The sequence below is a fragment of the Hippocampus bargibanti genome, linkage group LG06 (genome assembly GCF_051943395.1).
Source record: "Hippocampus bargibanti isolate YZ-2025 linkage group LG06, ASM5194339v1, whole genome shotgun sequence".
Classification (NCBI taxonomy): Eukaryota; Metazoa; Chordata; class Actinopteri; order Syngnathiformes; family Syngnathidae; genus Hippocampus; species Hippocampus bargibanti.
This window is the reverse complement of record NC_142739.1, coordinates 27,747,127-27,761,692: the sequence shown is the minus strand read 5'-3', so window position 1 is coordinate 27,761,692 and position 14,566 is coordinate 27,747,127. Positions and strand designations below refer to the sequence as shown.

At 42.5% G+C, this 14,566-nt stretch overlaps 3 protein-coding genes across 3 annotated transcripts in view; all 3 read left to right on the top strand.

Annotated features, from left to right (window-relative positions):
- The window catches only part of megf8 (multiple EGF-like-domains 8), a 36,528-nt gene extending 30,481 nt beyond the window's left edge, over positions 1-6,047 (top strand). The window contains exon 43 of the mRNA XM_088998485.1: positions 831-6,047. Coding sequence (XP_088854611.1) covers positions 831-2,312 — 1,482 coding nt within the window. The 3' untranslated portion in view covers positions 2,313-6,047. The remainder of the gene's footprint in view (positions 1-830) is intronic.
- Positions 6,048-6,755: 708 nt separating this feature from the next.
- Positions 6,756-11,873, top strand: LOC148897082 (uncharacterized). Its single transcript, XM_088999463.1, has 2 exons — positions 6,756-7,489; positions 8,987-11,873. The coding sequence occupies exons 1-2, from the start codon at positions 7,117-7,119 to the stop codon at positions 10,366-10,368; spliced, it is 1,755 nt and encodes a 584-aa protein (XP_088855589.1). The 5' UTR covers positions 6,756-7,116; the 3' UTR covers positions 10,369-11,873.
- A 48-nt stretch (positions 11,874-11,921) lies between these two features.
- erfl1 (Ets2 repressor factor like 1) overlaps positions 11,922-14,566 on the top strand; it is a 120,642-nt gene continuing 117,997 nt past the window's right edge. The window contains exon 1 of the mRNA XM_088999464.1: positions 11,922-12,385. The gene's annotated coding sequence lies outside the window, so the exon portion shown is untranslated. The remainder of the gene's footprint in view (positions 12,386-14,566) is intronic.

Sequence of the window (14,566 nt, the reverse complement as noted above, 5' to 3'; positions counted from 1 at the left end):
CCCATAAAACATAATTTTATACTAAATAAGCCTTAAAACTACACAAAATATACATTATTTTATGTGTAATAAATGTGCTATTGTATTGTCATTAAAGAAATAAAGTGTATTGTATAATAAAGTCGTTTTATTTACCTTTATGATGGTCATTGATGTAGTGATATCCGAGTGAAGTTGCCGTGCTTTCTCGGCGATAATACCCTCACTCACACGGTCCCCTGCTAGCTTCTTTTCGTTAATCTAAATCAACAGAAGTTCTTCAACCTCTTCTATTGCCTGAGACCGTTGCTTAAAAAAACACAGAAATACCCTTAGCCACACATAGCAATGGTCGACTTAGCATACTGGTACTGGGACGCTACGTCACACAAACGCACACCTCGTTTGTGTTTTTCGATGATGTCCTTCTGCTTGACCGTAATTTCTCTTCGGCTAAACACTAGCCTGTGGTGGGGTCTTTTTCGGTCCCATCATAGTAAAAGAACTGCACTCGATTACAAACCACGTCTGCACTGAGTGCACTAAAACAAAGCGGTTGTGGAAAACTAGTTCGCCAGTCACCGTGGCGCTATACGACCGTGTGGTTTGGTGTTCTTCTGCCGAAAACTAGTCCGCCAGCCATTGTGGCGCTCTGTGTGTTTCGCATAAACTAGTTCGTATGCCAAGATTATATTCTCGCGAATTTAATGTGTGTAACGCGAAACGTTCATTAGCTAAAGCGTCCGTAAGCCAAGGTATCACCGTATTACAAATTGAAATGAGGCCGCAATGATTAAAAATAAATGAAATAAATATCGGATAGCTGCTAAACTTTGTAAAACTGCCCCCAGTGCGCCAAGTGCAAAGACTCCTTCAACGGCACGCCGGTGAACGGACGCCAATGCTACCGGCAATTCAACGTGGACACCGAGTGCTGCTTCGACCCAACGTCGCAGACCAACTGCTTCCACGATCCGACCATCCGCAACTTGCCGCGAGGCCGCACGGTTTTCTTCGCCGCCCAACCCAAATTCACCAACGTCGACATCCGGGTCACCATCGACGTGACCTTCGGCGAGGTGGAGGTCTACGTGTCCAACTCCCATGACACTTTCATCGTGGACGTGGACCACTACGGCGTCCATGCCATCAAGATCGAGGAGGAGTCGCGAGTGACGACCGCGACCGGGTTGGATAAGGACTCGCCGCCGTCGCCCATCAAGGTGTTTGCCAACGCTTCCTCGTCGGATGTTGGGGGAGGCCTCATCCCCCACAATCCCCTGCAGTTGCAGGCGAAGCCGCCTGGCTCGGAGAGGGAGATTCGTGAGGAACGTGCCAAGGGTCTCATTTCTTACATCACCGTTTGGAAACCGCAGACTGTTCTGATCGTCCGAGGCGTTCGGGACCGCGTGGTCATCACCTTCCCGCACGAAGTTCACTCGCTGAAGTCCAGTCGTTTCTACATCGCCCTCCGAGGGTTGGGAACGGCGGCCAATCAGGGCGAATCCCAAGGCCTTCTGTTCCTGCGCCAGGACCAAGCCCACATCGACCTATTCGTCTTCTTTTCGGTCTTCTTCTCCTGTTTCTTCCTCTTCCTGTCGGTCTGTGTGCTACTGTGGAAGGTCAAACAGTTCCTGGACTTCCGACGGGAACAGCGGCGACACATCCAGGAGATGACCAAGATGGCGTCTCGCCCCTTCGCCAAACTCACCATCTACCTGGAACCGGATGAGCCTCAGCTCATTTATCTCCCGTCGAGCGGCGGAGGCGGCGTGTCGGTCGCCCACGCCCGTTCCGCCAAGCTCGGGGGGGTCATGGTGGGGCAAAGGGGCCGGGCGGGGGGCGTGTCCTACAAACACGACCTCGGCTCGGGAACCGCCGGGCATCACCAGCACCACCTGGCCCAGGTCGGTGGTAACAACGGTCAGCATCTGCCTCTGCACTACCTGAACACCCACCACTACGCCGGGAGCACCACCTGTAACCAAGGCCCGCTGCAGCACCACCACACCACTTACGGCGGCTACCAGCACTTTTGCCGCTCAGACCCGTTTCTCTCGCAGCTCATGGGCTTCTCCTACTCCTCTTTCAAGGTGGGGCCCATCACCCTGGAGCCCACCGACGACGGCATGGCGGGGGTGGCCACCGTCCTCTTCCAGCTCCCCGGTGGAGTCTTGGCTCCCAATCGGGCCTGCTTGGGCTCGGCGCTGGTCACGTTGAGGCAGAACCTGCAGGAGTACTGCGGTCACGGCAACGGGGGCGGACACCCGGGGGCGGGCGGCGCCCGTAAGGGACTTATCGGGCATCAGCACCTGACCACTATGGCCATGTAAGGACGTTTGGGAAAGAATCGCCGCCGTTGCCTGGTGTCATGGCCGATCGCGTGGTAAATTAGAAAATTAGCGGTTAGCTAACTGCACTCCTGCCCTCCATCCTCCTCCCACATTCCAAAACATTTGTGTTGACTGAAGAGTCCATTCACGAAAATGCGCATTTGACCTTTTTGCTGTCGCGCACGTGGTTAGCAGATATGCCTCGTTGTCGGCGGATCTGGGTCTGATATTGCAATATCTGCTGTGTGGCCGTGCTAACGTAGCTTTCGCGTGCATACGCCGACTTCATCTCACATTTTTCTCACCATTTTCAACAGTCTCCCAGTTCTCCATGGTCCAAAAATGCATACACACGCTATATTAGCATAACGCTATGAACGCAAAACACATCATTTCAAAGTGAGCATTACCCTTAACTCATTCGCTGCCATTCCCGATTTATTCGGGAATTGAAAAGTGTGACGTTGAGCGTCATTCCTGAATTTGTTTGGGTTTTGGCTTTTCTTGCGGGGAATACCCGATACGCTGGTCAGACATCTGGTCATGTTTTTCCCTTCCAAAGGGGGCAGCATTTTGTCCATGTTAGCGCAATGTTACAGCTTCAGCTGTTGTTAAAGCGCTATATAAATCAATATGTATTATTGTACTTTTGGACAGTCGCCCCTATTTCAAGCTCACATAACTTCAGACCCTAAAACTTAGGAATTAACGTTTTTTTTCTGATGAACGAAGATAGTCTAATGTTTCTAAGACTGTATTGAATGTTTAAGTAGTCCTAAAACATAATATTCTGTGGGTCCTGGAATTTGATTGAAAATGACAAAAACCCTGGCACTGGAGTGGACACATTTTTGCTCTTCTTCTGGCAGTGAATGAGTTAAAAACTAAACTAACATATTTAATTTAAAACAAAATAACGCGCAGGGTGTGTGTGTGTATATATATATATATATATATATATATTCGCCAAACACTTGCATCGACGAACATCCCTGTCTAATGCTAGCCGCAACCCATCGTTAAAAACCGTTAACATGCCTCCTTGATACGACTTAACCCGCTTCCGAAGAGCTGTGGCTTTGGCGCCATCTTGTGGCATCTTAGTGTTGTAGCTCGAGCACAATAACCACCAATAGGCAAATACAAGTACCATCCGACTTACGACCGGCTCGATTTACGACCGACTCGATTTACGACCGCCCATACTCACGACCACTACCTCGAAACCCTATTTTTAACATTTTAACTCTACGCCTGGCACCGCAACTAACAACCACAGCTAGCAGCTCAATAACGTGTACGACAATTTTGGCCAGCCAGCATCATTTAGCCTCCGAGTCTCTATTCGTAAGTATTTTACTTACGACCATTTTTACTTATGACCGTTTGGTCGGAATGGAACTCGGTCGTAAGTAGGATGTTGCCTATATACGGAAAACAAACCGCGGAACATGTACAGGTTCATATTTATTCAATAATCATAATATTTTTCAACATAACAACACATGCTAACACGTTGAAACCGCGCATTGAGAGGATAAACAGGACAAGTAATAAAAATAATACATTTCATTTATGAGCACCTTTCAAAACTCTCAAGGACACTTTACAGTCACGGGATATTTTTTCTGCAGGTCAGCAGTATATAGCAGCGAAATAATCCACATCCAAAATTTTGAAAAGAGAAGAAAAATCCCTGACAATTGATTTGCCCAAATTTTGAACATTAAAAAAATGCTTGAAAAATTATTTGCCAAATTTTTGAAAATTAGAAAAATAACAAGAAAAAAATTTGTCAAAATTTAGAAAAATCCCTAAAAAAAATCTGTACCGAAATTTTGAAAAATCCCAGAAAAATGATTTGCCCAAATGTTGGCAATTAGAAAAATCATAGAAAAATTATTTGCCAAAATGTTGAAAATTAGAAAAATCCCTGAAAAATTATTTGCCAAGATTTTGAAGCTTAGAAAAATGCCTGAAACGAGAACATTGTACTATTAAAGGACAACCGACGCCTCCGGACAAGTTGTGTCCATAATTTGTAAAATCATTTCAAATGACTTCTACTAAGCGTATTTGACAAAGATTACACCGCATATAGCTATATTTTACGTTTTAAGACTCGCGCTGAATATTCAGGCAGTCTTGTTTTCGAGTTGATGCTATAAAACGTTTTTCTGATGTCAGTTAGGAAACGAAAAAAAATGGTGTCAGTTGTCCTTTAAGTATCAAAATTGTGTAATAGTCAGCCACAGATAAACATTTTGTTTGCCCTCTCCGGATATCTATATTTAGTCACATAGTTACACCCTCCCCACCCACCTTCCATGTCATGTCGCCGTAAAATTTGATATGTTGACGACATGGCATTTTGAGACCACTGTGAAGAAGTGCGGTCAATTCATGGGAACGGGATGGTGCGGCACTTTAAATAAAATGTATTATTATTATTAATATTATTATCATTATTATTATCCAATCGAAAGCATTATGTGAGCAAATAGAACACATGCCCTCTGCCCATATCCCCACAACGGGGTGCAGAGCTTTCAGCCGCTCCGCTCCCAAACTCTGGAACTCACTTCCACCCAACATCCGTAACATTGACTCCCTCTTCCTACTTTCAAATCTCACCTCAAAAGCCACCTGTTTAAACTTGCTTTCATGGTCTAGTTTAATCTGCTCTTTTATTATGTATTGTTTTATTCATGATTTTATTGTTTTATGTATTGTTTTTATTGTAGTGTCGTTGGGTGTTCAGAAAGGCGCTTGTAAATTAAATTTATTATTATTATTATGTACATACACTGTAAATCGCTTTGTTGTGAAGTCTCTTTACAGTTTGAGGGGTTTGAATTTTACTTGTCTTCATATTTGTTTTTTTTTGTGTGTGTATTTGGCTCACATGCTCTGTTACATTGTTTTTCGAGCACATTTGCCTTGACCGCTTGCCTTGTCTTTTGCTACGTCTGTGTAAGCTCTCAAGTCATACAGGAGTGGTCCATCGATGAAAAGGTTTCTTCAGCCGTCATCTGTACGTCTTTGAAGGTGTCGGACGTTTCGCTTCTTATCTAAGAGGCTTCGTCAGCGAACTAAAGTCTTTTGCTGGTAGTTTCGGCCCTATATATATCCCTACTGTCCAGAATTCTTCAGACTTTTAAGTCAGAATTCTGAGAATAAAGTCAAATTTATTACTTGAAAGTCAGAATTCTCACTTTCCCGCCTTGCACATATGATTTTATTAGCAATCGTCGCTGCCGTTGAAAAGATACTGTATCAAAAAAAACAAAAAAACAGATTGAGGTTTTGCTAGTACAAATAAAATTCACCTCAAGGCTTCTCTTGTAGAGATATTAAGTGACAGGATTATCATTAGAAGTGAGGATGAATAACTCCCAACTCCAGTGATATTTTTTCTTTTATTTTATTATTTAATATAAATGTTCCACTGCACGTAGCTAACGATTCCCATTAAACTCAGTTGCCCAGCCTTACCTGTTGATGACACATTTTGGAATGGTGCTACTCTTGCTATATTCAAGTTCCGTTAAATACTGTCTATTTATAACCCCATCCCCCCGGCTCACCCAATGGTTTATTTTATTATTTTGTGCACATGCTTTATATTTGTACATAAGGATTGTTTGTTTGTTTTTTCAAAGAAGGGAACAGTGTTGTACACAACATTGCATTATGATTATCTGTCCTCTGTGATGTGAAATAAAAATCTGTGAAATAATTGCAATTTGTTTTTCAATTTTAATAGACAATCTACGCCAAAATAAATGTGTATTCTCGATTTGAAAGTAATCAAATGTTAATGACATTCCTGATCAGGATGTTGACACCGTTCTATAATCAGGGTCACGGGTCGGTAGTTGGGGACTCGTTGACATTTAAAAAAGTGTAAATCTAAAAAAAAAATGCAAACTATTGTGTATAGTATACAGTACTTGAAGAAATGTTACAATTTTACATTGAAATACGCATGTCAAGTGTTTGGTATTTTAGTTTTTTTTTTTTTAATTGAGTATGTGTACTTTTTTTATCTTTACGTACTGTTGTGTACAGACTGTACATATATAATTCGATTAGATGAGCCTTTATTTGTCTCACAGGGGAGAAATTTACATTTCACAGCAGCAAAAACAAAATACAGGAACTACTGTAAAAGCAGCCATACTCGCGGCGCCATTTTGAAGTAAATAAAAGTAAATATTCATTATTCTTAGTCAATCATAATCAGTCGTAAAGTACCTTGAAATAATTATTTTATGATAGTTTATAGTGAAATGATCAATACACTTTAAAATTATATATTATCTGTTTATATATTTTAAATTAAAAATTGTTCGTATAGAATTCAAAACGAATTCGGAGGTAAAAAACACGACTTAAAAGGGGCGTGTCTTCATCGAGCGCTTTAAAAATGGACGTCTCTGCTGCGCTCTGATTGGCCATCAACCCGGACGTTATTCCCCTCATTTTTATATGCTCATCGAAGGCACGAATGAAGCGGGTCAGTAAACAAGGAGTGGGCGGCGGTGGTATTTCTTCCTCTTAACATGATCAGAAGACCACCTTGAACTACAACTACACGATACGAACGCATGCATATGAGACGAAGCCGGGATATGTGACGTCGAACAGAGGTTCAGTCCAGGTTATTGCGGTTAGCCGCGATGCTAACGCCATTACGCTAGCCGGGGGCGACACTATCGTTCGGTACTGTGGCCCGCGAAGCTTCACCGTCGTCGTCGTCATCGCTCAAGTCCATTCCGCGCAGGACATTTTTAAAAAAAAGATGAAGGTGGAATGCTTGGAGTCGGAGAAAAAAGCCACGGCGGAAAGCGTCGTTATCACGTTGAAAAGTGAGGACGACCATTGGTCACGTGACGGGACGGAGGACGACCGGGGGGACGATGACGCCGATGCACACGACCTCCTCGATATCCGAATCAAGGAGGAGCCGCATTGCCTGAACATCACCGAGGCCCCCTGCGGACTCGCGATAGATGCCCGCAGTTCTTTCAAGGCTGAGTCTGACCTGGACGAATTCGATTTAGAGGCTTCTACCAAGGAGGAGGACGTCGTTAAAGAGGAGGAGGAAGAAGAAGAAGCTGGTGACATGTTACGAGATGATGAGCAGATGGAAAATGGAGAAGAAGATGACCCAGGTGAGAAAGCCAAGAATATATGTATCCTTGAAAAGGTTGTGTACTCCCACCTACACTCTCACCCCTTCCAGAATGATCTCTAAGAACCGTTCCAATCTGGTTTCTGCCCCCACCACGGTACAAAATCATATACTTGTCAACTTGTACGTTTTCCCCTTATTTTATACGTTTTTTCATCATTTCGAATGGTGTACTCCGTATAACAACTTTTATACGCTTAACAAAAAATAATAATAAAACCGATCTAATCTTCCCCATTTCGGCTCTAATAGCAAACGATAACGCGTTCGTCAATTATTAAAGGACAACCGACGTCACTTTTTTGTTTCCTAACTGACATCAGAAAAACGTTTTATAGCATCTAAAATACCCAAAACACGCATTATGATATTTTTAGTCAAATGCAAAACACCAATAAAAATGATTTAAGTGTCTAAAAAGTACTTTAATTTGGAACCGGAAGTAGCCAGTTTCAGAAGGTCCCGCCCCCATGTTCGTGGCGTCACGGCAAGACGTCTTGCCTTGCTGGAGAATAAAAACAATGGCTTCAGATTCGGAGAATATGCTTTCTTGTTACTCATCCAGTTATGAATATGATTCAAATAGTTCTGAAGAAGAAAGCATACATTTATTCCGTGGCATTTTGAGGCAACATTGGAAGGAAATGTATCACCAAAAAAAAGGCAGAAAATGGCGACCAAGCACCGTGTGAGGAATTAATCAGCCCGTTTCCACAGGCTGATAAATTCCTTACATGGAGCTTTGTCGCCCTTTTCTGCCTCTTTTTGGTGCAACACGACGTTTTCAGACCAGACATGTACAGCAAAATGCATTGAAGTGGATTATTATTATTATTATTTATCTAGCATATATTTTATGAAATGTTTATTTTTCAGTACAAACCAATACAGGTTACTTATACAAGCCTTAAACATATTTATATAAAACTTAAACGTACTCATATAGATACACCTTAAACCAGCATTCCATACAAAATATAGCACTGAATCAACTTACGAATAGTTGAATTTGAACGGCCGTTCGTAAGTTGAATTTGTTCGTAAGTTGGTTCAGTGCTATATTTTCTATGGAATGCATGTTTAAGGCATATATAAGTATGTTTAAGGTTTATGTAAATATGTTTAAGGCTTGTATAAGTAACCTGTATTAGTTTGTACTGAAAAATTAAAATTTAATAAAATATATGCTTAATGTATGTAACTATAAATATATTTAAATGTGCAACGGGAGAGAATACTACAGATGTTACTATAAAAATGTTCGTATGTATCGTTGTTCGTAACTCGAATGTTCGTAAGTAGAGGAGTGTCTGTGCACTGAAGCAACTTATGAACAAATTCATTCGGTACGTATCTCGTTCGTAAGTTGCGTAGTGTCTGTATTGTGATCAAAATCGGGAGGGGTCTCGCGACCAAATCGTGAGACTTGGCAACCCAAAATCATTTTCACCACTTGTCTTGAATCCTTTTCCGCCAGAGTCCTCATCGGAGTTCTTCCCCTGTCCTCATTGCGACGTATCCTTCACCGACCTGGACTTCCTGGAGAACCACGTCAAATGGGTCCACCAGAAGGAGTACCTGGCCGAACTGAAAAAATGCCTCTCGGATTGCGACCAAAACCTCATCCCAGAGCACATCTGCGCCACCTGCGGTAGCACCTTCAGCTCCAAAGTCTACTTACGAGTCCACATCAAGGAAGCCCACCCGTCTGCCCCGCCGCGCCGTCTCCACCCTTGCCCGACGTGCGCTCGCAGCTTCCAATACTTAAAAAACCTGAAAAACCACTGCCAACGCTGGCACAGCATGTCGGTGGTCATCAGGGGGGGTCACCTCTCCTGCACGGACTGCGGTAAGAACTTCAAAGCCACCTGGGGTCAAGGACCTCACCTGTGCCACGCGCCGGGCGCCGAATCGGAGGAGAAACCCATTTGCCTGGACGTTGGCGTCCAGTGCAGCGAATGCGGCAAGAAGCTGCGTACGCCGCAGAGTCTGGAAGACCACATGCGCACCCACACGGGCGACCGTCCCTTTGTCTGCAAGGATTGCGGACGTCGTTTCGTGGAGCGTAGCAGCTGGCGCCAGCACGCCCTGATCCACACGGGCGAGAAACCGCATAAATGCCAGGTGTGCGGAAAAGCCTTCCAGAGGGGACACCAGCTCAAATGCCACCTCACCACGCACTCGGCCAAGAAGGAATTCGCCTGCGGTCAATGCGGGAAGGAATTCGGACTTAAGGCCAGTTTGAATCTGCATTTGCGGACGCACTCCGGCGAGAAACCCTTTCACTGCCCGACGTGCGCTAAGAGCTTCAACACTCGCAAGAACCTGCGTATGCACAGCAAGCTCCACAACAGGGAAAAAACGCACCAGTGCAGCGATTGCGGCTTAAAAATCAGCGACATGGGCGCCCTGAAGATCCACCTTCGCACGCACACCGGCGAGAGACCCTATCACTGCACCGTGTGCGGCAACAAATTCATCCGCCTGGCGCACTTGCGCAACCACCAGCGCACGCACACCGGCGAGCGGCCGTACAAGTGCGAGCAATGCGACAAAAGTTTCACGCAGTCGGGCGACCTGGTTAAACACAAGCGAACGCACTCCGGGGAGAAACCGTTCGAATGCCCAGAGTGCAAGCGACGTTACGCGTCATCCGGCGACCTCGGCAAGCACCGGCGCAGTCACACTAACCTGCGGCCGTATCATTGCCAGGAATGCGGAAAGAGTTTCCGTCTGTCGGGTCATTTGAAGACGCACATGCTAACGCATACCGGCGAGAAACCTTTCTCGTGTCCTAACTGTCTGCGCAGGTTCGCACGTTCGCACCATCTCTCCGGACATGTCGCTAAGTGTTGCTAACCTTGCAACGGTGCGCTTTGTGACATTTTTCGGGGGGGGGGATTTTTTTTTCAACCCAAATACAGTGGAATCTCTTAAAGGGCAACCGACCCCTCCCGACAATAATTTTTAAAATCACTTCAAATGACTTCTACTGAGCGCAATTTACAAAGATTCCACCGCATATAGCTATATTTTACGTTTGAAGACTCGCGCTGAATATTCAGGAAGACTTGTTTTCGAGTTCATGACGATGCCCGAAGTGACGTCATGCAGGGAACGCCCCTGACCGAGAAAGCGACACACAATGCATTTTGGGTACTTTTTTTTCATCTGAAAACACAGTGTTGATGGCGAAATTAAAAGGAAAACTACATAAATAACGCGATGGTGAATCGTTGTGTGTCGCAGCCAATTGAGGTAACACACATAAAGAAGGTTTACACAAATTCCCAGCGGACAAATCAGCCCATTTCCAGCGGAGCTTGTGCGCCATCTTGTGCATTTTCTGGGCGCTACATCGGAGTCCAGACGTCTCGAATTGATACGGAAGGACTTCTTTAATCGATTGCAAACATTTATGCTTTCCTCTTCAGAACTATTTGAATCGTATTCATAACTGGATGAGTAACTGGAATAACTGGAAAGCATCTTCTCCGAATCTGAAGCCATTGTTTTGATTCTAGAGCAAGGCAAGATGTCCTGGTGTGACGTCACGAACTTGGGGGCGGGGCCTTCTGAAACTTGCCATTTCCGGGCTCATTTTGAAGTAGTTTTGGGATACTCATTTTTTATTGGTGTTTAGCATTTGACTAAAAATATCAGCCCGCGTGTTTTGGCTATTTTAGATGCTATAAAACGTTTTTCTGATGTCAGTTATGAAACAAAAAAATGGTGTCGGTTGTCCTTTAAGTGTATCACTCGTAGGCCTTCAATAGTGATAAGTCTGAATCAATTCACAGCTGTGAGTTTGGTGTGATATAGTTGTTGTAAATTGTAAGTTCATTCTGTCTACTTGATATCTAATTAAAACCAAATTATTTTCTTACAGATGGTGTATTGTAGGTGTTCAAATACCTGACATGTTTCGACATGTTGACATGTTTTGGTGTGATATTACGACACGTCCACTAGAATGTGCTGTTGTCTAAGAAATAACTTGTGACTTGAATATCTTAAGAAATACGATTTTTTACGATGATTTCTTTGGAAGAAAATCAAGGCTTTTGGGTGCGCCTTATACACCGGAAAATACAGTACGTAGATATCCAGTTGTCAAAGTATTCTTGAGAGGTTCCACTGTATTCGTAAACTTGGAAATTGGGGCACAATCTCATGCGATTAATTTTAATTTTGTTTTTATAGAGTTGGTTAGATCCTCTCATTTTCCCCTTTTTTATCATTTGTATTTTTAAAAACACTGATATTACAAAGTGCTGTATGTGTACCTGACTGATCCGTCTTCACTATATTGGTGTTGTATTAATTGTAACAAAAATGTAATAAATTATATGAACGAAATGTATTATTATTATTACTGTTGTATGTGTGTTGTTGGGGGCTGGAGAGGGGGCGTTGCACGCGTACGTCTGTTAAAACCGGAAATCATCTTTTACGCCCATGGGCATAACGGCGCTCGCCTTATCGATAAGTACCTCCCTGCAGAGCGGGTGAATTGAGCACTCTGCCATTTAAAGACGAAGAAGCTCCGCCCATGAACAAGCCGAGGTGTTCGTATGTAAAAACAAGCGCGCCATAATACAAATTTACGTACGCAGGTGAAACTCACTAGTTACATTCGGTTTTGTCGAGAGACTCATTTCTGTGTTTCCGGTTTGAGCAAGTACATTGCCCACCTTGCAATTGAGTGGCTAAAATGCACCCCTGGTTTGAAAACAAACTTTTCCTTTCGACAAACAAACCCGGATTTAATTTTGGTGGATTGTATATCACTTTACCGACGCAAGACCACCGGGGAGGTGACACGTCCCTGCAAACGTTGGCTGCTATTAATTGGAAGCCTTTCACACCTGTTTACGTAAGTATTAAATTTAACTTCTCACTTAGTCGCCATTTTCTTATTTTTTTTTTGGAATGGATTCAAAGTGTACGTAATATGCTATATGCTGAAACCATAAAGGCTGAAAACCAAGTTGTAGTTTCGCAGATGTAGAGAATTGATGGCCAATGTTGCATTCAATGAAGATTGGAATTTGGATTGATAGAATTCGGGTTTACGAACACAATGTTTCAGGCGAATGTAAACTACAAAGATGGCTGATTTTGATCATTTGATTTCTTGTTGCACCACAACATATTCGGACTTTCAGCAAAACTTTGTGTTATTTCTAAAACTATTTCACTTATCAAGATATAATAATGGATTTTGTATTCGATCTTTGTGGAGTATTGTGTGAATGTGTGTGTTTTTTACTGTGATTTTCTTTTCAAACAAATGACTATTTTATTCGAAAAGGGACAAGAAAGCATGCATTTTAAATATGTTGTAGTGTACCATTTGAACCACCAGAGTGCGGCGTTTACCTCCTTTTGGACACTGAATCTTGGTGGGCGTTGTAATAAAAGAGAAAAGCAACTCGACCCAAAATGTGGTCAGATTACCTCCAAAAAAATGGACTCCGCCCCCCAAAAAAATATCGTTTACTGTAAACAATGCCTTAATTCCTCCCAGAATTATCTTTTATTTCATTCATAATGTATAGTGGGCAGATTAAAGTCCAATTCTGTCGTTTTAATTGAATGAAATCCCTTCTACTGACTTGATTTTATGTACCAAAATAACAACACAAGCGAAATCATCATCTTCAATTAACAAGTCTGCAGTGTTATAAATCTCGTGAAATAAATCTAGACAATATCAATAATAATAATAATAATAATACATTTCTAAGCGGCTTTCAAAACTCTCAAGGACACTTTACAGTCACTGGATTTTTTTGTGCGGGTGAGCAGCGGCAGCTATTCGCGCCAGCGTTCACTCTAAGTACATGTCAATAGAGTATCCGTTCTAAGGGGGCGGGGCTTGGACTGACATTCATTTCATAGTCCATATTCAAGAAAAAACGGTTTTAACTAAAATGATTCACCCCCATACGAATAAAAAAATCTGACAAGGAGATGCCACCTTCAAAGTTCTGTTTTTTCCCTTGTTACCATTCAATCGTTACTAGCTATTAGCTATCTATTGGCTTGCTAGCTAGTTTTCTATCTATTTGTCTTGCTATTCATTTTAGGTTACTTCCGGGTTGAGAGGGGTGCTGCCGCTGCTCACACGCACAAAAAAATCCCGTGACTGTAAAGTGTCCTTGAGAGTTTTGAAAGGCGCTTAAAAAATGTATTATTATTAATAAAATAAAAGCGTACAAGAAACACAAAATACTTAAAAATAAGAAAATTATGTTAAATCAACACATAATAAATAATATATAACAATGGTCTCAAACTCGTGGCCCGCGGGCCATCTGCGGCCCCCGAAAGAATATTTTGCGGCCCGCCTTGATATGAAAGATTAATGTTAGTGCGGCCCGCATGATTGATATGAACAAAACTTGTGTGTGGAGCTCATGTTCAATATTTTCTTTATGTAAAGAAAGTTAAAGGTTAAAGAACTGTGAATACAGACATTTGAAACTTTATTCAAATAATTAGTTTTCCTGTGGTTTTTTTCACTCGTCTGTATCTGCCTTATGATCATTATAATTTTATTTATTTATTACTGGTTAATGTATTTTTTATTCATTTTTCCATTTATTCATTTAATTCATTTTTTTTGTGTTAAAAATAAAGATTTTGAGAACATTGGAATGTTTTATCTGTGATTTTCTTGTGGAAATCCTGATGCGGCCCAGCCTCACCCACACTGCCTCCAGCAATTGAGTATGAGACCCTTGATATATAACAATAATAAATCAATAATGATACATTCCAAAATGTATACAGAAACTTTGTCAGAAACCAAAATGTATCTTTTTTTTAAATCACTTTTTTTTTGTCTCCACCAATCATAACAATGGATTTTTTTTAGGGGGTGGGGGGGATTTTAGTTTACATGGTAATAGATAATTTGTCTGTTTTTATTGGGAAGTCGCCGATATGGGAACAACCCGCCCCCCTCGAAAATGGATTGGCCCTCTGGCGCATTGAATTACCTTGGAAAGACTTGCTTTATTTTCCCGGCGTTCTCTCGTTATCTGCCAAT

Bases quoted from the DNA above. Each gene is read 5' to 3' on its own strand.
- LOC148897082 (XM_088999463.1), top strand. From the start codon at position 7,117: ATGAAGGTGGAATGCTTGGAGTCGGAGAAAAAAGCCACGGCGGAAAGC. The intron at 7,490-8,986 runs GTGAGAAAGCCA...CTTTTCCGCCAG, and splicing joins TGGAGAAGAAGATGACCCAG to AGTCCTCATCGGAGTTCTTC.